The 22,348-nt window shown below is 46.7% G+C and overlaps 1 protein-coding gene across 1 annotated transcript in view; it reads left to right on the top strand.

Annotated features, from left to right (window-relative positions):
• Window positions 1-22,348, top strand: part of COL24A1 (collagen type XXIV alpha 1 chain) — a 382,434-nt gene that overhangs the window by 261,364 nt on the left and 98,722 nt on the right. Inside the window, exons 27-32 of the mRNA XM_075320523.1 lie at window positions 3,958-4,011; window positions 4,673-4,726; window positions 14,273-14,326; window positions 14,403-14,447; window positions 16,844-16,888; window positions 22,048-22,101. Of these exons, the coding sequence (XP_075176638.1) occupies window positions 3,958-4,011; window positions 4,673-4,726; window positions 14,273-14,326; window positions 14,403-14,447; window positions 16,844-16,888; window positions 22,048-22,101 (306 nt within the window). The remainder of the gene's footprint in view (window positions 1-3,957; window positions 4,012-4,672; window positions 4,727-14,272; window positions 14,327-14,402; window positions 14,448-16,843; window positions 16,889-22,047; window positions 22,102-22,348) is intronic.

Below are 22,348 nucleotides of genomic sequence, written 5' to 3'. Positions count from 1 at the left end.
AGGGTGCTTTACACGCTCCAACATCGCTAACGATCTTGTTAGCGATGTGACACGCCAGATCGCAGATGCGATCTGCCGACATTGCACATGTAACCGGCGCTATAAAAACAACCTATGTGCAATCTCGGCAGATCGCATCTGCGATCTGGCGTGTCACTTCGCTAACGAGATCGCTATAGCGAGAGCGTATAAACTACCCTTTAGTCTATGAGAGCCACATTGAGGATCTCATAGACTTGTATTGAGTTGTGACTTCCATGAAACACTAGAGATGGTGGCAGGTCACAAATCACGGGAGATCAAGCGGAGCGGTGGCGACGACGGCAGAAGGTGAGTTTAAGTCTAGAGGCAGAAACCTATGACGTAAAGCACCATTCCAGCGGTAAAATAAAAATTGCTGGAGTGGTACTTTAAGCCTGGGGTGCATGGGTACAATTTACAAGCACATAAAGTCATGGTAAAATAAAATTACAAGATCGCTGCGATCACTGCCACAAATCTGTTAGATTTCTTGTAAAAATCACAAGGCCACCGGTGATCTTGTTTCTTATAGGGAACAATTGCGGCTGCAGTTATCCTGGGACCGCATGTAGTCCCATGGAGATCATATTGCGTCTCGCCCTGTTTTCCCAGTAGCGGTCAACCACTACTAGTAATGGGGCAGCATTCCTGCCTGCGCACATGTCCTGCTATGTACAGCATTATATAATACACATGTAATGGATAGTACGGCGCACACTGGCTGCAGAACACTGCGTGCGCTGTCTGCAGCTGAATGAACACATTTCCTTTGGCAGGCAACGCTTACTGACAGACTGGTACCAGAAAGTTACGTAAAGATTGTTTTGCGGTTTCAATGGCTCTTGCAGATTTTCCGACTTTCTGCTGAGCTATTCAAGCCTGAAATCATTTTCCATCATTACCATTTATGCTTTAAACAGTCGCGTTACCACCAGGGTAACATTACAAGACTTATTGCATGGAAATGTAATTTAACATCTATCTGTAAATTGCCGCAGGACTTACAGAGCTGGAAGAATTTGCAAGGCAGCAGTATTTGTAACACTGGGACCAAGCTACTACGATATCCTCCAGTCCCTATAGGCGCTACCTAAACAGCGCTCACCACAACTGCGCGCACTTTGCACTTAAAGACATAACTTTCCCTCGTTCAAAACCACAAACACTAAATACTACAGACTGCACCCGAACAGAGAGGACGTGTTCATCAGCCTGTCTAATAGGCAACCGCAGAGACCGGCGCGAAGCGTAGCGTGCGCATGGAAACAACAAATACTTGCACCAAAATACAGGAGGGGGTGGGGGGGGGCAAGGTTTTTTTAGTCTTGTGCCAATGCACCAAACAAGTCTTAAAGGGGTTGCCCAGATAAAAAAAAATGTTTTGGACAAGTTCTAATTTTGTTTCAATCATTTTGTTTCATAATTAAAGACTTTTACATTGATGGCTTATCCTTTAGCATAGGTCATCAATGTCTGATTAGCCGGGGTCCAAGACCGGCTCTGCCGATATGCTGTTTCCGGTGCCGGTAGCAGGCAGCTGTAAATGCTCAGTTTTGGAGCTGCCCCATCTTCTGATGGCGGCCGCGGCGGGTACTGCACATCCGCCTCTCTTTGATCTGAATAGAAGGCGGATGTACACGGCCACTATCATTTGACAGGGTAGATCCGGAACTGAGCATTTCCAGCTTCCTACTGCTGCCGCCGGCACCAGGAACAGATCATCGGCTAGGGTGCCGGGTGTCGGATAGGCCATCAATATAAAAGTAGTGGCCAGCATCTTTAAGCTCCACTTCTGCATTAGAACCAATACAATAGACAGTTTCCTCCTTCCTATGTGGCAGAATATGACATGCGACGTCTGTGAAGGGGCCTGGCTGTCAGGTTCAGTTCATTAGCTAAACCAGCCCCTTTTATACATGCCTCCAATGCACTTACTAAAATGTTTTTATTATTAAGCTCCACTTCCGAATTAGTCTCGGCAAAATAGAAAGCTTCCTCCATTTTACTGTGTTGCCTCGTGTCCATTAATAGGTATGAAGGGGGCTTACTGTCAAGGTTCAATTCATTAGCTAAGTCAGCCCCCTTTATACATGCCAAAAAATTCACTTAATAAAATGTGTTCGTTATTAAGGTCCCCTTCTGAATTAATCTCAGTAAACTGGAGAAAGCTTGCTATTTTGGCGCGTTGTCTTGTGTCCAGTAATGGTATGAAGGGGTCTGGCTGTTGGGCTCAATTCATTAGCTAAGCCAACCTCCTTTATACCTGCCACCAATGCACTTACTAATACATTTTTGTTATTAAGCTTCACTTCCGAATTAATCACAGTACAATAGAATGCTTCCTCCACATGTGCCGACTTGTAACCAGTAATGTATATGAATGGGGCTGTGTTGTGAATACATTTGGACTAGGTTCCAGTTTGGGGCTCCCTCTTGTGGTCAGTGCTGGTAGTGAAGTTTGCTTGCTGAATAGAAACCAGACAGCTGGGGATGATTGGCAATCAGGTTCTTCTGACTGGGCCTATATAACTAAGTAGTGTTCTCTTGTTCCTGGCCGATGCTCAATGTTGTATCCTGGGTGCTATGGACATTCTGAAGCCAGCCCTTCCTTCTGTGTCTACCAAAACTTCTTTCAGATAAGTTTGGTCCTTGTACCTCTGCTGGTTTCCACCTTCTGTTTGTTTTCTGTTTAGGTACTAAGGCTTATTCCTATTTTGCCTCTGTGTAGTACTGGGTGGAGTTGGATCATTCCCTGCTGGGAATGTCTGTGTACCTTGCTCCATATTCTGCCATGTATTTTGTTTTGTCATGCTTGGTACTAATTTTAGTCCCTCCACTATATTAGTGTTTTGTTTGGATGCCAGTAACACCAGAGTACTGATATAATGGGGGAGAGTCCATGTGGGCTCAGTATTTTTCAATATCAGGCTTGTTGGTTCTGTTTCTAGGGTATTACACGGCTGCAGACAGTTCTCCTTTCTGTCCTTTCCTATTTAGATAGTTTGGGCCTCATCTTTGCTGAATCTGTTTTCTACCTGTGTATTGTGTTTTCTTACATCACCGTCATCTTTATATGTGGGGGGCTATCTTTATCTTTGGGGACAGCTCCGAGGCAGATTAAACTTTCCTGTGTTTCTCGCTGTAGGAATAATTAGTTCTCCGGCTGTGTCGAGGCGATTAGGTCATCGTAGGCACGTCCCATGGCTACTTCTAGTTGTGTGTGAGTGGTAGGTCTGCGGTTTGCTGAGATTCCAAACACTCTGGTACATTCTGAGTTTCCTAGTTTTTGTCCTTTTCCTGATCCTCCTCGGTCACTGAATCATAACAGGGCTGGCTTTCAGACTCAATATATTAGATAAGTCAGCCCCCTTTATCAACATTAACAAAATGTTATTTTTTATCACAACTAAAGCACTTCCTATGTAGCTGGATGTGCCCTTTAATTGTTGTGCTAAATATATGACTAATGATGTAGAAAAGGGAAACCCGTCTAGTATGCGGAGGTTGTGCTGAATAGCTCACGCCATCTTCATAAATGTACCATACTTGAGTTCCCTATGTAATGTGCTATATGTAGTCAATAAATGTATTTCACCCAAATGCAGCAGACATTCCCTACACCATATGTAATCTCCCTGTACTCACATAGAAGACATATAAAAGTGGAAAAAGCCCTCGAGTCCTGCTGTCCTCACTCACACCGGGTGATTGACAGCTCTCCCTAAAGACTGACTCATAGGAAAAGCTGTCAATCACTCCCTGTGGGCCAGGAAACCAGGACTCACTGATTTTCTCCATCAAAATTGGCACTTACCATGATGTTTGTGCATGAAAATACTGAACAGATTTATAGAAATCAACATATAGTGTGAATAAATACTAAATAATTCTGTATTTTGTATTTTTATTAATATAATTATTTCTTTGTTATTTTAGGGCTATCCAGGACCCCCCGGCACACCAGGGCCACTTGGCCCACCAGGATTAGCAGTAAGTAATAGACGAGGAATGAAATAAAAATTTGGAAACGTTATGCTACTGGTTAAAGAATATAGCTGGACTTTTACTAATTGATAGCAAAGGTCCCAGATTAATATAAGGGTAGCACTGATGGACACAGACAGAGAAGGGCCCCTGTGCAAGAACAATATATGGGCCCTGTACAGCCCAAGAGCTCGTACTAATGCACAATTCCACCTGCTTTGAGGGTAGAAATGGGCCTCTTCTGCACAGGTTGCACTAATAAGTCTGCCCCTGAAGGGTAGCATATTACCGCTGCAGACCTGTAGTCCTAGTTGTGCCACTTCAGTGATAAGAGTCCTGTATACAGTATGAGTCAAGTGTATTCATGAGGAGGGCGCTTTCCCCGCCTTTTCCTGCACCTGAGGCGGCTGCTGAGTGCAGGCTGCTGTGTATATGTGCTGCAATGGGCCGGAGCAGGCGGGGGCGCCCTTCTCAAGAGATCACCAGACTCTTAATCTTAAATTTGTGATCTGATGATCCAAAGGGCACAAGACTTATTTAGCTACTAGAAAAACAAATCCATAGCTGTAACATGCTACCCTTCCATACAAGAAATAATATTGGTTCTGTATGACTTTTTTTTTTTTTTTTTTTTATAGAATAATCAAATTATGTACTTTTACCACAGGGTCCTACTGGGCAAAGGGGAACACCGGGAATACAAGGCCCAAAAGGTCAAAGAGTAAGTATAAGTTGATCTATCTGTTTAGGTCCAGGTTCTCCAACCGGTGGCTCTGGAGCCACTTGACACGTTATATGGGACTGCTGCATGTGGGATCATCGCTCCATTCGAACAAGGTACTCCAGATCCAGATTGGTGGGAGTCCCTACATTGTGTCACCCAACAGTCTTGTTACAAGTCCAACAATATGAAGAATGTGGCCCATATGAACAGAGCCATGGTCCTACATACACAGCACTGCTCCCTTTATTGTCTACGGCAGAGTTCCAGCAACTCTGGTCCTCAAGGTCTACCATGAGTTCGTGTCTTCAGGATTTCCTTAGCAATTCACAAGTGTTGGAATCATCATCTGTGCAGGTGATTAAAGGGAACCTGTCACCACTTTTTTGCCCTATAAGCTGCGGCCTCCACCAGTGGGCTCTTGTATACAGCATTCTAACATACTGTATATAAGAACCCAGGCCGCTGTGTAGAACAAAAAAAACACTTTATAATACTTACCTATACCGGTCGCTGCAGTGGATGTAGGCCAAATGGGCGTCTTCCTCCTCCGGTGTCGCCGCCTCCTCTTTCAGCCATCTTTGTCCTCCATCTTCTGAAGCCCTGGTCATGACGTGTCCTACGTCATCCACACTCGCCGGCATTCAGGTCCTGAGCAGGCGCACTTTGATCTGCCCTGAGCAGGGCAGATCAAAGTATTGTAGTGCGCATGCGCAGGACCGGCGAGTGTGTATGACGTAGACGCGTCATGCACACAGGCTTCAGAAGGAGGACAAAAATGGCCGAAAGAGGAGGCGCCGTCTTCGGAGGACGAAGATGCCCATTTGAGCCCGATCCACTGCAGCCACCGGTTTAGGTGAGTATTATAAAGTGTTTTTTATGTTCTACACAGCGGCCTGGGCTCTTTTATACAGTATGTTAGAATGCTGTGTATAAAGCCTGCTTTACACGTTGCAATTTTGCATACGATATCGTATGCGATTTGCAACGCCACCATCGTATGTGTGGCACGTTCAATTTGTTGAGCGTGCCGCACAAACGATTAACCCCTGTCACACATACTTACCCGTCCATACGACCTCGATGTGGGCGGCGAACGTCCACTTCCTGGAGTGGGAGGGACGTTCGGCGTCACATCGACGTCACGCGGCAGCCGGCCAATAGATGCAGAGGGGCGGAGCAGAGCGGGACGTAAACATCCCGCCCACCTCCGTCCTTCCGCATTGCTGGCTGGGAGACGCAGGTAAGATCTGTTCATCGTTCCCGGGGTGTCACACGCTGCGATGTGCGCTACCCCGGGTAGATGAACAATCTAATGTTCAATTCTAAAGAAATGAACGACGTGCGTGCGATGAACGTTTTAACGTTCAATCGCAATCGCACGTACCTGTCACATGCTACAACATACCCTACGATGCCGGATGTGCGTCAGTTACGACGTGACCCGCCGACACATCGTAAGATATATTGTAGCGTGTAAAGCGGGCTTAAGAGCCCACTGGTGGAGGCCACAGCTTGTAGGGCAAGAAACTGGTAACAAGTTCCTTTTAAATTATCATCTGTGCAATACTAAAGAAATACCAAAAACATGCACTGTTGGTGGCCTTGAGGACCAGAGTTGGGGAACTATGGTTTATGGGACTGACTCATATGGGATGATCACTCCATTCGAACAAGATCCTCCAGAGTGCTGGTCTCTGGATTGGTGGGAGACCCCGTAATGTGACCCCCAGCGATCTTGGTATGACCCCCTTAAGGTATTTACCCTGTTGATTACCCTACAATTCCAGTTGAGGAATGGGGGATCCAATAGCAAAGCTACCGATAGGCAACTTTTCGCTCTTGACTGTCCATACAGAGTTTTGAATTTTGCGTAACTTGTCTTCCCATTGAATGTCAATCAGTGGCGTTGATGTTTGTGAATTGAGTCTTCGCTGACAAGTTTCTTTCTACAATCTTACGATTAATGTAATGAAGAACGATCGGGAGACAGCTGTGAACTATTTGTACCCAGCTCGCGGTGGCCTGTTTGTCAGACGTAACCGAAATGCTGATGTATTTGTTTATGAAAGAAAAACGCTAATTAGACCCAGAGTGCAAGCTAATTAAGTGACCCTCTCTGAAGCTGCGCAAATCAAATGCTTATGACTGAGCCATAAAACTGGAAGTGGCCTTGTCTATCTGTGTAAGTCATGCAGAGATCGCATCTAATCCAGATGTGCCGCAGGAAGACACGTCAGCGCCAGAGGTACTGGAGACTTGTAATCAGGAGGAATTAAGAAGGGACTCGGGACTTTCTCAATGGTGATCAGCAGTACCAAGATGCCAGAGAATTTGGGTACTTAAGTCCAATTATGAATCCTCCCCTGCGCACATACGCCAAAGTAACATCAGTCAATTAGTGGATTACAATTTCCCATAGAAATCCATTCTCTGTCTTACAAATTGTGACCTTAAAACTTCCCTGCTCGCTTTTAAAGAAAAATCAAAACTAAATGTTCACTGAACCTAATGGCCAATACAATGACTAACGCCCCTGTACACATTGGAATATTGTTCGAACCTGCCGATATCAACGGGGTCAGCCAACAGTCTAATGTGTATGAGTTCCCTGGACAATTGATTGATGAAGAAGTTAAGAATCTGAGATGAGCCTCCACCAGACATGAGAACATGGGAGAGCCCGGCTGAACAAATGCTTCTGTATATGGAAAAGGCGGCCAAAATGGTTATCGGCCTATTGATTGGCCAAATCATTGTTTGTCCGATAGGTATCTAAAGTTTATGGAGGGTTTAACAAAATTGCAAAGTATTTTATTTACCAAAATGACCTCATTGGCCTGTAAAAAAAAATCACTCTAAAGTGCTGGCTACTATTTTGGGTAACTTACTGGGCCACAGCTTGTTGCCACCTGAAATTCACTGATGTCACTGATGATGCTTCATTTCAGGGAGGGTGCAGAGGCTGGGACAGTGACCGCGGCCTCTATCCCCTGATGATGCTTCATTTCAGAGATAGGTCAGATGCTGTGACAGTGACCGCAGCTTCTGCCCCCTGATGGTGCTTCATTTCAGAGATAGGGCAGATGCTGTGACAGTGACCGCAGCCTCTGCCCCCTGAGGATGCTTCATTTCAGAGATAGGTCAGATGCTGTGACAGTGACCGCAGCTTCTGCCCCCTGATGGTGCTTCATTTCAGAGATAGGGCAGATGCTGTGACAGTGACCGCAGCCTCTGCCCTCTGATAAGGCTTCAATTCAGAGATAGGGCAGAGGTTGTGACAGTGACCGCAGCCTCTGCCCCCTGATAAGGCTTCAATTCAGAGATAGGTCAGATGCTGTGACAGTGACCGCAGCCTCTGACCCCTGATGATGCTTAATTTCAGAGATAGGGCAGAGGCTGTGATAGTGACTGTAGCCTCTATTCCCTGATGATGCTTCATTTCAGAGATAGGGCAGATGCTGTGACAGTGACCGCAGCCTCTGCCCCCTGAGGATGCTTCATTTCAGAGATAGGTCAGATGCTGTGACAGTGACCGCAGCTTCTGCCCCCTGATGGTGCTTCATTTCAGAGATAGGGCAGATGCTGTGACAGTGACCGCAGCCTCTGCCCCCTGATAAGGCTTCAATTCAGAGATAGGTCAGATTCTGTGACAGTGACCGCAGCCTCTGACCCCTGATGATGCTTCATTTCAGAGATAGGGCAGAGGCTGTGATAGTGACTGTAGCCTCTATTCCCTGATGATGCTTCATTTCAGAGATAGGGCAGAGGCTGTGACAGTGACCACAGCCTCTGATGATGTTTCATTTCAGAGATAGGTCAGATGCTGTGACAGTGACCGCAGCCTCTGCCCCCTGATGAGGCTTCAATTCAGAGATAGGTCAGAGGTTGTGACAGTGACCACAGCCTCTGACCCCTGATGATGCTTCATTTCAGAGATAGGGCAGAGGCTGTGATAGTGACCGCAGCCTCTGACCTCTGATGAGGCTTCAATTCAGAGATAGGTCAGAGGTTGTGACAGTGACCGCAGCCTCTGCCCCCTGATGAGGCTTCATTTCAGTGATAGGGCAGAGGTTGTGACAATGACCGCAGCCTCTGCCCCCTGATGAGGCTTCATTTCAGAGATAGGGCAGATGCTGTGACAGTGACCGCAGCCTCTTCCCTCTGATGAGGCTTCATTTCAGAGATAGGTCAGAGGTTGTGACAGTGACCGCAGTCCCTGCCCCCTGATGAGGCTTCATTTCAGAGATAGGGCAGAGGCTGTGACAGTGACCGCAGCCTCTGCCCCCTGATGAGGCTTCATTTCAGAGATAGGGCAGAGGTTGTGACAGTGACCGCAGTCTCTGCCCCCTGATGAGGCTTCATTTCAGAGATAGGGCAGAGGCTGACAGTGACCGCAGCCTCTGCCTCTAAGGATGCTTCATTTCAGAGATAGGGCAGAGGCTGTGATAGTGACTGCAGCCTCTGCCCCCTGATGCTGCTTCATTTCAGAGATAGGGCAGATGCTGTGACAGTGACCGCAGCCTCTGCCCCCTGATGATGCTTCATTTCAGAGATAGGACAGAGGCTGTGATAGTGACTGCAGCCTCTGTCCCCTGATCATGCTTCATTTCAGAGATAGGGCAGAGGCTGTGACAGTGACCGCAGCCTCTACCCCCTGATGATGTTTCATTTCAGAGATAGGTCAGAGGTTGTGACAGTGACCGCAGCCTCTGACCCCTGATGATGCTTCATTTCAGAGATAGAGCAGATGCTGTGACAGTGACCGCAGCCTCTGCCCCCTGATGATGCTTCATTTCAGAGATAGGACAGAGGCTGTGATAGTGACTGCAGCCTCTGTCCCCTGATCATGCTTCATTTCAGAGATAGGGCAGAGGCTGTGACAGTGACCGCAGCCTCTACCCCCTGATGATGTTTCATTTCAGAGATAGGGGAGATGCTGTGACAGTGACCGCAGCCTCTTCCCTCTGATGATGTTTCATTTCAGAGATAGGGCAGATGCTGTGATAGTGACTGCAGCCTCTGTCCCCTGATGATGTTTCATTTCAGAGATAGGGCAGATGCTGTGACAGTGACCACAGCCTCTGCCCCCTGATGAGGCTTCAATTCAGAGATAGGTCAGAGGTTGTGACAGTGACCGCAGCCTCTGACCCCTGATGATGCTTCATTTCAGAGATAGGGCAGAGGCTGTGACAGTGACCGCAGCCTCTTCCCCCTGATGTTGCTTCATTTCAGAGATAGGGCAGATGCTGTGACAATGACCGCAGCCTCTGTCCCCTGATGAGGCTTCATTTCAGAGAGAGGTCAGATGCTGTGACAGTGACCGCAGCCTCTGCCTCCTGATGAGGCTTCATTTGAGTTTACTAGCATCCACTAGAGTGTCTCAAACAAAGTGTCATCAGAGAGAAAGTAAGAAGAAGAAAAACAGTTAAGAGGGCTTTACACGCTACGATTTCGCTACAGCGATCTCGTAGGGGTCACGGATTTTGTGACGCACATCCGGCCGCTGTAGCGATGTCATAGCGTGTGACTCCTAGGAGCGATTTTGGATCGTTGCAAAAACGTCCAAAATCGCTCCTCGTTGACCTGGGGGTCCGCTGCCAGTTATCGCTGCTGTCACTGGGGCGAAGTTGATCCTCGTCCCTGCGGCAGCACACATTGCTACGTGTGACGCCGCAGGAACGAGGATCATCTCCTTACCTGCCTCTGGCCACAATACGGAAGGAAGGAGATGGGTGGGATGTTAAGTCCCGCTCATCTCCGCCCTTCCGCTTACATTGGGCGGCCGCTTAGTGATGTCACTGTGACGCCAAACGGACCGCCCCTTTAGAAAGGAGGCGGTTCGCCGGTCACAGTAACGTCGAAGGACAGGTAAGTATGTGTGACGGGGGTGCGCGATTTTGTGCGCGACAGGCAGCGATATGCCCGTCGCGCAAAAACGATGGGGGGCGGGTGTCATGCTAGCGATATCGGGCCGGATATCGCAGCATGTAAAGCCACCCTTAGTGTAATTAGGTCAGGATAGGCAACTTTTAATGCAGGTATACTAGAAAATAGTTTAGATTATGGCACTAAGTAAATAGGGATTTACAATGCAAATTACTTTGGCTTTCGGGCCATTCCTTTAATAATAATAATAATAATAATAAGTTTTATTTCTATAGCGCCAACATATTCCGCAGCGCTTTACAATTAAGAGGGGGCATGTACAGACAATATGAGACAATACAAAATAACAAAATTAAGATACCAGGAGGAGTGAGGGCCCTGCTCGTAAGCTACAGTCTACGAGGAAATAGGGGAGACACAAAAGGTGAGTTTCCTTCATGATTTCAATTTTTCCCAGTAAATTAAATAAAATTTGCCCTGGAGGCTCAAATGCAAAATTAAACTAAGCCTAAACAATATAAGGTGCAACACAATGTGCCAAAGTTGTGCTACACATTTCTGGTAGAAGCTAAGCCAACTAATCAGTTCTGTAAGCTTAAACCATACAATCGTGGAATAAGACAAAACTTGTCAACCTGCAAGAACCACTTTGATTAATGTGACGCACTTTATGATTGTCTAGTGTCAGGAGCCCATTCATAGCTGTCAGCCGATCGTCTGCTTGGCAGTGCATCTATGTTCTCTATGAAAGAGCCACTGACAGACGCTTTATGTCACCGAGAAAAAAAGGATTGAGAGTCCAAATTCGGGCACGCCGGATTCTTATCGGAGGCAGGGGAGAGTCTGGAGGTCCCTACACATTCCATGTTTCCCCAAAAATAAAACAGGGTGTTATATAATATATTGCTCTAAAACATGCACTAGGGCTTATTTTCAGACAATGTCTTATATTTTCCCATGAGCAACAATTCACATTTAAGGCTGCTTTACACGCAACAACATCGCTAACGAGATGTCGTTGGGGTCACGGAATTCATGAGGCACATCCGGCCTCGTTAGCGACATCGTTGCGTGTGACACGTACGAGCGACCACTAACGATGCCAAATACTCACCTTATCGTTGATCATTGACACGTCGTCCGTTTCCTTAATATCGTTGCTGGTGCTGGACGCTGGTTGTTCATCGTTCCTTAGGCAGCACACATCGCTACGTGTGACACCTCAGGAACGACGAACAACACCGTACCTGTGTCCTCCGGCAACGAGGTGGGCGTGAATTTCCTGCGGCTGCTCTCCGCCCCTCCGCTTCTATTGGATGCCTGCCGTGTGACATTGCTGTGACTCCGCATGAAGCGCCCCCCTTAGAAAAGGGGCTGTTCGCCGGCCACAGCGACGTCGCTAGACAGGTAAGTCCGTGTGACGGGAGTTAGCGATGTTGTGCGCCATGGGCAGCAATTTGCCTGTGACGCACAAACGGCGGGGGCGGGTGCTTTCACGAGCGACATCACTAGCGATATCGCTGCGTGTAAAGAAGCCTTTAGTCTTGAACAAAAAAAAAAATCAACATTTATTCAAATATAATCAGTCATCACATTCTGGAACATCAACATGTTGTATTAATCCTATTACTGGTTCAGATGCACATTTTTATATCTGATCCGCTATTCTCATGGTGCAGACCAAGTCCTATAGTGGTGGGTACATACCTTATTTACAAGGGTTTACATTACCTGCTTACATGTATTCTCTACATTTACACCTAAAGAAAGCAGACACCCACTAAACGAATCGCACTTACCAGACCCAAAATATTTAGAGTTGGCAAGTGAATGGGCTCTCACATACAAATCTGCGTCGCTGTCAGATCTCCCTGAATTCTACAGTGGTTGACTCCCCCTGGTGACTGGAAGCAGTATCACTTCCAGGGAGTGTTACTGATACTTGATATGTTTGTGAGAGCTTCAGTGCAATGCAGCTGGAACAGCGAGGGACCTGATAGTGATAAAGATCTTTGTGTGAGAGCCCATCCACCATTGAAACTTTATAATTGTAATTGTTTGGTTTGTGGTAAGTGCGATTCTTTTTCTAGGGGTAACGAAGAGGTTGCTTTCTTTTGGAGGTGTCTCCTTTTTTGGTGATGTCTGAGGATTTCTTTGATATAGAGTTCTGCTGTATTCTTTAACTTTTTTAGCTGCTTGGACATTTCTTTATGGAACCACAACTATGGCTTATTTATGGAGTATGGCTTATATTTAAAGCATATTCAAAAAAGCCCCTAAAATCTACTAGGGTTTTTTCTGGGTAGGTCTTAGGCGCACTTTGCACGTTGTGACATCACTACTGCGATATCGTCGGGGTCAAATCGAAAGTGACGCACATCCGGCGCCGGTAACAACGTCGCAACGTGTAAAGCCTAGATGCGCCGATAAACGATCGCAAAAGCGTCGTAAATCGGTGACCTGTAGCGTCGGTCATTTTCATAATGTCGCACCAATAGGAGATACGATGTTGTTCGTCGTTCCTGCGGCAGCACACATCGCTGTGTATGAAGCCGCAGGAGCGAGGAACATCTCGTTACCTGCCTCCACCGGCTATGTGGAAGGAAGGAGGTGGGTGGGATGTTGACGTCCCGCTCATCTCCGCCCCTCCGCCGCCATTGGCCGCCTGCCATGTGACGTCGCTGTGACGCCGCACGACCCGCCCCCTTAGAAAGGAGGCGGGTCGCCGGTCAGAGCGACGTCGCAGGGCAGGTGAGTGCATGTGAAGCTGCCGTAGCGATAATGTTCACTACGGCAGCTATCACAAGATATCGCATGTGCAACGGGGGCGGGGCCTATCACGCTTGGCATCGCTAGCATCAGCTAGCGATGTCTCAGCGTGCAAAGTGCCCCTTATTTTCAGGGAAACCGGGAAATCAGCCAATATCAACAATAGTCCATATCAGCAGTATGAAGGCCATACGTGTGCTCCACCTATCAATTAGACAGTTTTGATAAATATGCCCCATTGTGCTCAGCCATAAATACATCATCGTTCCCATGGAAATGTAACATTCTCAAAAGAAAACAAACTTCTGTACCTTCCAGATAAAAGCAGATTGGAGATTTATGATGTGCACGGTCTGTTCATGACGGGTGATGATCTAATGGTGCCCAGTGCATCTCCATGTCTGATATATGGCGTATCATGCACTTTCTTCCATCCACAGTGTAGAAACAAATGGAAAGTTGCATTCCTGGAGAGCTTGTATGAACCTGCTACTACGAATTACATGTCTCCCCGTGGAATTTCTCTGCACTTCAGCATCACCTTCATCATCCATTGGCATTTTAACGATTATTTAGCTAATTTGCTTTACTAACAGTGATGATTTGTAGACTGAGGGGTCCTAAATTATTTTTGGAGCAAATGCAACAAAATGTTGAAAAAAAAAAATGCGATTACAATGACAGCTGTGTAATACTTCATCTCACCTGTGGTGGCGCTGCAGGAGAACTGAACAGTTACTGCCGGGTTTCCCTGCAGGATTATCATTTTTGGTGGGATCTATTCGTTTTAAGAATTTTTTTTAATCATGACATGGTCATCTATATATCCAGTGCCTCATCTGTTTATTTTCCATCACTGATCTACAACTATTCAATCTTTTTGTCCAGGGTCCACGAGGTCCTGACGGCCCGCTAGGAGAGCAGGGGAGTCCAGGGTTGAAGGTAACGAATACGATATGACCAAATGTATAATGTTATCTTAGTCCGTATGTGATTACAATTACTTTCCTTTTTTTAGGGTGAAAGGGGTGAATCTGGGAAAAAGGGACCTCCTGGACGTATCGTGAGTACATTCTACACCTAAACAATTATATTATAAAATAATATGCTTTAATACATATATGTATAATATGCAGTAGCGGTTTCTGCATCAAACCGTGCAATACCTTGTCACCGGATTTACAGGTCAGCTTCAGTACTTCCTATGGAAACAACGATGGGTGCACGCAGGCAAGGAAAGAGAAGAGAAAATCCAAACTGATGTCCAAGAAGTAGAAATCTGCGGCAGACACCATCCAGTATTCCAAAGTGCTTTATTCCATCATAAAGTGCAGTTAAAAGTAGCGGGGAGAGAGCCGGGTGCAGGCCCCCTAATGGATGACGGCCGTTTCACACTTCCTTGTGCTTCAATGGGTCCAGTCCAGTGGACCCGTTGAAGCACAAGGAAGTGCGAAACCGCCGTCGTCCATTAGGGGGCCTGCACCTGGCTCTCTCCCCGCTACTTTTAACTGCACTTTATGATGGAATAAAGCACTTTGGAATACTGGATGGTGTCTGCCGCAGATTTCTACTTCTTGGACATCATATATATATATATATATATATATATATATATATATATATAATATATAATATATACATACAGTGCCTACAAGTAGTCTTCAACCCCCTGCAGATTTAGCAGGTTTGATAAGATGCAAATAAGTTAGAGCCTGCAAACTTCAAACAAGGGCAGGATTTATTAACAGATGCATAAATCTTACAAACCAACAAGTTATGTTGCTCAGTTAAATTTTAATACATTTTCAACATAAAAGTGTGGGTCAATTATTATTCAACCCCTAGGTTTAATATTTTGTGGAATAACCCTTGTTTGCAATTACAGCTAATAATCGTCTTTTATAAGACCTGATCAGGCCGGCACAGGTCTCTGGAGTTATCTTGGCCCACTCCTCCATGCAGATCTTCTCCAAGTTATCTAGGTTCCTTGGGTGTCTCATGTGGACTTTAATCTTGAGCTCCTTCCACAAGTTTTCAATTGGGTTAAGGTCAGGAGACTGACTAGGCCACTGCAACACCTTGATTTTTTCCCTCTTGACCCAGGCCTTGGTTTTCTTGGCTGTGTGCTTTGGGTCATTGTCTTGTTGGAAGATGAAATGACGACCCATCTTAAGATCCTTGATGGAGGAGCGGAGGTTCTTGGCCAAAATCTCCAGGTAGGCCGTGCTATCCATCTTCCCATGGATGCGGACCAGATGGCCAGGCCCCTTGGCTGAGAAACAGCCCCACAGCATGATGCTGCCACCACCATGCTTGACTGTAGGGATGGTATTCTTGGGGTCGTATGCAGTGCCATCCAGTCTCCAAACGTCACGTGTGTGGTTGGCACCAAAGATCTCGATCTTGGTCTCATCAGACCAGAGCACCTTGAACCAGTCTGTCTCAGAGTCCTCCAAGTGATCATGAGTAAACTGTAGACGAGCCTTGACATGACGCTTTGAAAGTAAAGGTACCTTACGGGCTCGTCTGGAACGGAGACCATTGCGGTGGAGTACGTTACTTATGGTATTGACTGAAACCAATGTCCCCACTGCCATGAGATCTTCCCGGAGCTCCTTCCTTGTTGTCCTTGGGTTAGCCTTGACTCTTCGGACAAGCCTGGCCTCGGCACGGGAGGAAACTTTCAAAGGCTGTCCAGGCCGTGGAAGGCTAACAGTAGTTCCATAAGCCTTCCACTTCTGGATGATGCTCCCAACAGTGGAGACAGGTAGGCCCAACTCCTTGGAAAGGGTTTTGTACCCCTTGCCAGCCTTGTGACCCTCCACGATCTTGTCTCTGATGGCCTTGGAATGCTCCTTTGTCTTTCCCATGTTGACCAAGTATGAGTGCTGTTCACAAGTTTGGGGAGGGTCTTAATTAGTCAGAAAAGGCTGGAAAAAGAGATAATTAATCCAAACATGTGAAGCTCATTGTTCTTTGTGCCTGAAATACTTCTTAATACTTTAGGGGAACCAAACAGAATTCTGGTGGTTTGAGGGGTTGAATAATAAATGACCCTCTGAATTAACTTTTCACAATTTAAAAAAAAAAAATAACATTCTTTTTTGCTGCATTTCACACTTCCAGGCTGATCTACAGTCCAATTGTCACAATGCCAAGCTAATTCCGAATGTGTAAACCTGCTAAATCTGCAGGGGGTTGAATACTACTTGTAGGCACTGTATATACATTATATATATATATATATATATATATATATATATATATATATATATATATATACACACACCTATATATATATATATATATATATATATATATATATACCTCAATCATTGTACATCCACATTATCACTCGGGAACACTGTAAATGTTGGTACTTTGTATTAATTATTATGTCTTATCTTATGACTGTTTCTGCTCTGATATATTTATATCACTTGTCTTTCAATTACATAGGGAAAGCTGGGAAATCATGGAGAAAGAGGTGAACAAGGAAAATCTGTAAGTATCCGTTCACTGTGTACTGAATGTTCCTAGATATTGTAGCTCAGCTGTATTTCACTTTAATTGGAACTGAGCTGCAGTACCAATAATGACCACTACACAGTGACTCCATGCAATGTGTACTTCTGGAGGCTGTGGGACCTGCTAATAGCTGATCGGTTGGTGTGCTGCGTGACCGACCCCCGCCAATGTGATTTTGATGACCTGTCCTAAGGCTTGGTCCTTAAAATGAAAGTTCTGGAAACTCCTTTAATATAATAAAATTCATGATATGGACTGTGAGGAGCTGACAAAGAGATGTGCTTGCTTGTTAGTTTAAGGTCACTTGTCTGTACACAGTTAGAAGGGGGAAGAGGTTGTGAGTGTTTTGTACACAGTTAGAAGGGGGAAGAGGTTATGAGTGTTTTGTACACAGTTAGAAGAGGGAAGAGGTTGTGAGTGTTTTGTACACAGTTAGAAGGGGGAAGAGGTTGTGAGTGTATTGTACACAGAAGGGGGAACAGGTTGTGAGTGTTTTGTTCCACTCTGCAGGGGGCTTATCTAATACACAACTCTGCAGACAGGGCCAGAGACTGGGCCTCCAGAATCTTCATACTTTGAGATACATGTAGAAAATGCCCAAGGGGGTGGCTGTGGTGACTACGTCTACCCATTCAGGGGGATGATCCCAGGAGAGGTACAACAATAAGCCACACATTTGGTTAATGAGAGTAGTTAGTGCTGTGTCATGGAGGTGTGCGGATCTGTTGCTGTGGCCAGGTTTTGGTGCTCATGAATGAACCTTAGAGATTGGAGTTCGATACACATGCTACAGTCATTGTATCTGACGTCTGGATTGAGGAACTATCCTAAGGACTATTGTTGGCGGCTGGAGCTGAATACTTGCACTACAGTTGTGATATCCACCATCTGGAGGCGCATAAGGACTATGGTTGCTGTAAGACTGTTTAAAGAAGAAATACAAATTTTGCATTGTTCACCTTCCTTTGTAATTAATACAACCCACGACCTCAGATCTTTACATTGACTTACAGAATTTATGGCCACTAGATCTCCCACTCCTATGGTTGTAAATTTGTGGCAGAGCTACCATAGAGAATGATCACCCAATTGCTATGGTACAAAGTGACGCACCTCTGCGCTTCTCCCACAGCTTCCATTATTCCCATCTCAGCGTCTTGACGCTACAGAAAGCGCCAATCCCGGATAAACTGTTGAGTGTAGCTCGCTTGGCTACTGTTTCAGTAACTCCTATTCACTTTTTTGGAAATTACTTAACCAAAGGCAGAATCCAATACAAATTCGCCATGGCTGAATTCACACTGAACGTTATCATTATTGTCACGCTAGGTACGGGGAAGTACGAAACGAGCGGTGAAATGCAAGGGAAAGGGACCCCTGTGTCTAGGGAAAGAGGACATGGTGACCCCTGACCAAACCTACTGCGGGTCACTGGGCTCCCTCACCACCCTAGATAGGTTCTGCACAGGGCTGGATACCTGACCCTAGGTATCCCTAGTAATGGAACCTAAATAAGGAATGGATGGGAAGAGCTCTTCGTCAACCCCACTAAACGCTAAAGGATGACACAAGGAGGACACACAGGCGAAAAATGCATAAACTACTCATACTTATCCACAGATGACTCTGGCAGAAGTTCAGCAAAGCTTTAGCAACAATACTGATCTGAATAATATCACCAGCACCAGTCCAGGGAAGACTGAAGTATTAAGCACCAAGAAAATACTGCTGATCACCAGCTCCTGCTCGGTCCTAAAGGGGGAGAGTTGAATCAAGCAGGAATGCTACCTAGTACAACGAATACTAACAGCAGGAACAATAGAAAGTCAGGGAGCATTTTGCGCAGCCAAACTCTGTGACCTTCTATTGCCAGAAACGACATGACTGCCTGTCACCCATGACACACCTGTGACAATTATGCCTCCATGCAGCCACCACTAGGTGGAGCCGACATTATTATTATTATTTATTATTATAGCGCCATTTATTCCATGGCGCTTTACAAGTGAACGAGGGTATACATACAACAATCATTAGCAGTACAAAACAGACTGGTATAGGAGGAGAGAGCACCCTGCCTATGAGGGCTCACAGTCTACAGGAGGAGAGAGGACCCTGCCCGCGAGGGCTCACAGTCTACAGGAGGAGAGAGGACCCTGCCCGCGAGGGCTCACATTCTACAAGAGGAGAGAGGACCCTGCCTGCGAGGGCTCACAGTCTATAGGAGGAGAGAGGACCCTGCCCGCGAAGGCTCACAGTCTACAGGAGGAGAGAGGACCCTGCCCGCGAGGGCTCACATTCTACAAGAGGAGAGAGAACCCTGCCCACGAGGGCTCACAGTCTACTTGAGGAGAGAGGACCCTGCCCGCGAGGGCTCACAGTCTACAGCAGGAGAGAGGACCCTGCCCGCGAGAGCTCACATTCTACAAGAGGAGAGAGGACCCTGCCTGCGAGGGCTCACAGTCTACAGGAGGAGAGAGGACCCTGCCCACGATGGCTCACAGTCTACAGGAGGAGAGAGGACCCTGCCCGCGAGGGCTCACATTCTACAAGAGGAGAGAGAACCCTGCCCACGAGGGCTCACAGTCTACAGGAGGAGAGAGGTCCCTGCCCGCGAGGGCTCACATTCTACAAGAGGAGAGAGGACCCTGCCCACGAGGGCTCACAGTCTACAGCAGGAGAGAGGACCCTGCCCGCGAGGGCTCACAGTCTACTTGAGGAGAGAGGACCCTGCCCGCGAGGGCTCACAGTCTACAGCAGGAGAGAGGACCCTGCCCGCGAGGGCTCACAGTCTACAGGAGGAGAGAGGACCCTGCCCGCGAGGGCTCACAGTCTACAGCAGGAGAGAGGACCCTGCCCGCGAGGGCTCACAGTCTACAGGAGGAGAGAGGACCCTGCCCGCGAGGGCTCACAGTCTACAGGAGGAGAGAGGACCCTGCCTGCGAGGGCTCACAGTCTACAGGAGGAGAGAGGACCCTGCCCGCGAGGGCTCACAGTATACAGGAGGAGAGAGGACCCTGCCTGCGAGGGATCACAGTCTACAGGAGAGAGAGGACCCTGCCCGCGAGGGCTCACAGTCTACAGAAGGAGAGAGGACCCTGCCCGCGAGGGCTCACAGTCTACAGCAGGAGAGAGGACCCTGCCCGCGAGGGCTCACAGTCTACAGGAGGAGAGAAGACCCTGCCTGCGAGGGCTCACAGTCTACAGGAGGAGAGAGGACCCTGCCTGCGAGGGCTCACAGTCTACAGGAGGAGAGAGGACCCTGCCCGCGAGGGCTCACAGTATACAGGAGGAGAGAGGACCCTGCCTGCGAGGGATCACAGTCTACAGGAGAGAGAGGACCCTGCCCGCAAGGGCTCACAGTCTACAGCAGGAGAGAGGACCCTGCCCGCGAGGGCTCACAGTCTACAGCAGGAGAGAGGACCCTGCCTGCGAGGGCTCACAGTCTACAGGAGGAGAGAGGACCCTGCCCGCGAGGGCTCACAGTCTGCAGGGAATGGATTTGAGCTTCAACAAGTGACGACTACTGTAATGACATTAAAGCAAACAAGTATCAGTTTAGTAAACTTTTCTCTGTGCCATTCAATAGGAAAAATGTGATTTTTATTATTTGTGCTGGTTTACTTTAAAAAAAATAAAGTTGATCCCTTTAGGTCCAGGGCATTTTTTTTTTACTTTTGTCATTTAAACCCATCTTCCAAGAGCTTGTCTTTGTGAAGAATGAATTGTATTTTTAATGGCACAGTTTAATTTCCCATATAATTTATCTGAAACTGGAAAAAATTCCTTGTGGCTTGCAATTGAAAAAAACACCAATCACATTGTGGGTTGTAATTTTTGTACTATTCTTTGGTACATATGACTTTTTGGATTTTTTTTTTAGAGGGGGAGGATATGAATTGATCAAAAAATAGCAACTTTGGTTTTTTAATTTTAGTTTTTACTACGTTCACTGTGAGATACAGTAATTAATGTGATATTGTGTTTGATTGCACTCTCTTGGGCGCAAGGATATATAATATGAAGATTTTTTACTGTTCAGATTTTCAAATAAGAAACGGAGTCTGATGTAAGTTATCTTTAGATTTGTAACTATTTATATGTATATAAAATCATCTTCTATACATAGAGTAGAGCATACATTTCAATGAAGGCTTTTACATTTTTCAAGGTAAACAAATTGTGCCATTATTTTCAAGTGAGATGTGCTTCAAAATCTATGAAACGCCATTGCTTCCTCATCATATTCCAGATATTCACACACATTCCTTATGAAGTTTTCCGACAAACCCCTAAAGGCTGCTTTACACCAGACAATCTATCGTGCGATAGATCGTCGGGGTCACGGTTTTTGTGACGCACATCCGGCATCGCTGGCGATGCCGGCCTGTGTGACACCTCTTAGCGACGCAGTATCGCTCACAAATCGTGAGTCGGGTACTGCTCGCTAGGTTCCATAATATCGTTTGATTTAGTTGACCATCGTTTCCGTGGTAGCACACGCCGCTCCGTGTGACACCACGGGAACGATGAGCAGCTCACCTGCCTCCCGCGGCCGCCGCCAGCTCTATGTGGAAGGAAGGAGGTGGGCGGGATGTTTACGTCCCGCTCATCTCCGCCCCTCCGCTTCTATTGGCCGGCGGCCGTGTGACGTCGCTGTGACGCCGAACGTCCCTCCCACTCCAGGAAGTGGACGTTCGCCGCCCACAGCGAGGTCGCACGAGAGGTAAGTATGTGTGACGGGGGTTACTAACTTTGTGCGACACGGGCAGCGATTTGCCCGTGACGCAAAAAGGCCGGGGGCGGGTACGATCGATTGTGAAATCGCACAATCGGTCGTACCGTGTAAAGCAGCCTTAAGTCTTTTAAACTAATAATCAAATGATAACATGTCAGTAAAACATGTCTAGCGGTGAGGTTATGGCAGACGTGAGGGTTATGCTGATTTCACCCGGTTGATAGGAGTAGAGTTTAATCTGTGGAATAACTTTATAAGAACCTCACAGATCACTACCACAGACACGGCTTTTCGGAGCCAAACCTTCGCCAACTGTTGCAGAACTACATCCACCAGCATAACAAGTTAAAGACCACTGCTGAAACATTACAGTGACTGTTTTTCTTTTTTCTTCAAGGGCACACCTGGTCTATCAGGAAGCGTGGGAGACACCGGTCCGCCTGGAGAAGCAGTATGTTTATTTTTTCTTTTATATTATACTAGCTGTAGTACCCAGGCATTGCCCGGGATAGTAACTGTTTCTCTGTCTCTCTCACAGTCTCTGTCTGTCTGTGTCTGTATCTCTGTCTTTGTCTCTGTCTGTCTCTGTGTGTCTGTCTCTGTCTGTCTCTATCCATGTCTGTCTGTGTCTATTTCTGTCTGTCTCTCTCTGTGTATGTCTGTCTCTCTCTTTCTCTGTCTGCCTCTCTCTCTGTGTC

The sequence above is a fragment of the Anomaloglossus baeobatrachus genome, chromosome 8, assembly GCF_048569485.1.
Source record: "Anomaloglossus baeobatrachus isolate aAnoBae1 chromosome 8, aAnoBae1.hap1, whole genome shotgun sequence".
Classification (NCBI taxonomy): Eukaryota; Metazoa; Chordata; class Amphibia; order Anura; family Aromobatidae; genus Anomaloglossus; species Anomaloglossus baeobatrachus.
The sequence above is the reverse complement of the archived record's forward strand: the minus strand, read 5'-3'. Positions and strand labels throughout refer to the sequence as shown.